General features: G+C 33.4%; 1 protein-coding gene across 1 annotated transcript; it reads right to left on the reverse strand.

Annotated features, from left to right (window-relative positions):
* Positions 1-6: 6 nt before the first annotated feature.
* Positions 7-1,264, reverse strand: LOC108627388 (phospholipase B1, membrane-associated-like). The gene is made up of 4 exons (XM_018028596.2): positions 1,116-1,264; positions 840-1,051; positions 495-671; positions 7-360 (listed from the first exon to the last, which is right to left on the reverse strand). Exons 2-4 carry the CDS (start codon positions 978-980, stop codon positions 46-48), a joined length of 633 nt encoding a protein of 210 aa, XP_017884085.2. The 5' UTR covers positions 981-1,051; positions 1,116-1,264; the 3' UTR covers positions 7-45.
* Positions 1,265-1,308: the final 44 nt, after the last annotated feature.

The following is a 1,308-nucleotide window of genomic DNA, read 5'->3' on the forward strand; positions in this document are numbered from 1 at the left end:
TAGATATATAGAAAATTGTGTAGGCACAATATAATTTTATTTACGTTAGACACATACAGACCTACTTATTACATTATAATATTCTGCTCTTCGATCTTTGTATTGCAAACCGATTAAGCATGGACATACGATATTTGTAATGAAATAGCAGTCCAATGAGAATCTTCCTTTACGTGAATTAATAAATGCTTTTAAGTGTGGAGGTATGAGAATGGAAACGAACGTTCTTGGTAAATTGTCCCTCAATATTCTGAGAGTAGTTATCAAATCATTCTTATGTGACTCTAAGATAGACCATGGGGAAGGAGATATACACATTTCGCTACAGAAATCGTTACTTCCAATAAATAACGAAATTAACTGAAACACAGAAATAGATTGATTAAACAATTAAAAATATTATAAAATTGTAGAATCAAACGACAAGCCACAGTACAATGAGAAAAGAAAAGCATATGCTTTTATTTATTTAACATTTGTTTAAAAGTACGAACCTTCCAATGTTTTTGAATATTTATTCTTGGATCATTTTTCATTTTCTTAACCAGTTGTTCTGCCATGAAAGGCATGTCTTTAGACATTGCACCGACCTCAGCAACGTTCATTTCCGATTGTGGCTGCGTGGTTGCAGAATCCCCAAGCGAATAGCCGATTAGATTAGGATTGAACTCCTGTGTACAAAAACGTTTATCTATCGAAGGCGTACTCAAGTTACCATCAAATGTTGTACCCTAACGGATTTACTGCTGAACATGGACTTTTCAAATAACAAAGTCTTTTCATTACTAAATAATTTCTTTCATTTTTAAATGATTGATAAATTATTAAAGATAACATACTTTGAGAATATTGGGAAGTGTAAGGTACTTTCGCCAGGTCCCTTCACCGCCAATTGCCGCAACTACGCCTCTGTTCTCGATAAAGAGATGCATAAATCTGGTCGCAAAAATTCCGCTACCGGCACTCAATGAATCTCCCATCTGGGCGATAACGTCTATGTCACCTGGCCTTAAACGATGGACCGAATCGGGTATCTCAGAAGATCTACCGCCTAGTAAATTAATAATTAATAAGTTATATTAAATACTAGTATTATTACATTATTATTGAATTACCTGTAACGTTGCAAGGGAAAGGAACAGTTTCTGGGATTTCTTCCTGAACTTTTCCTGCATCTTCTGAAAATATCCGTTCCTGTCCACCTACAAAATTGATAAATTGAAAAAATAAGTACTCTATATATGTATTAGCTCCTGTTAAAAAATTATATAGGTAGTGAAGATAATTATAAAATTATTCAATAAAATC

This window comes from Ceratina calcarata, unplaced genomic scaffold (genome assembly GCF_001652005.2).
Source record: "Ceratina calcarata isolate Rehan_Ccalc_2016 unplaced genomic scaffold, ASM165200v1 scaffold4659, whole genome shotgun sequence".
Lineage (NCBI taxonomy): Eukaryota > Metazoa > Arthropoda > Insecta > Hymenoptera > Apidae > Ceratina > Ceratina calcarata.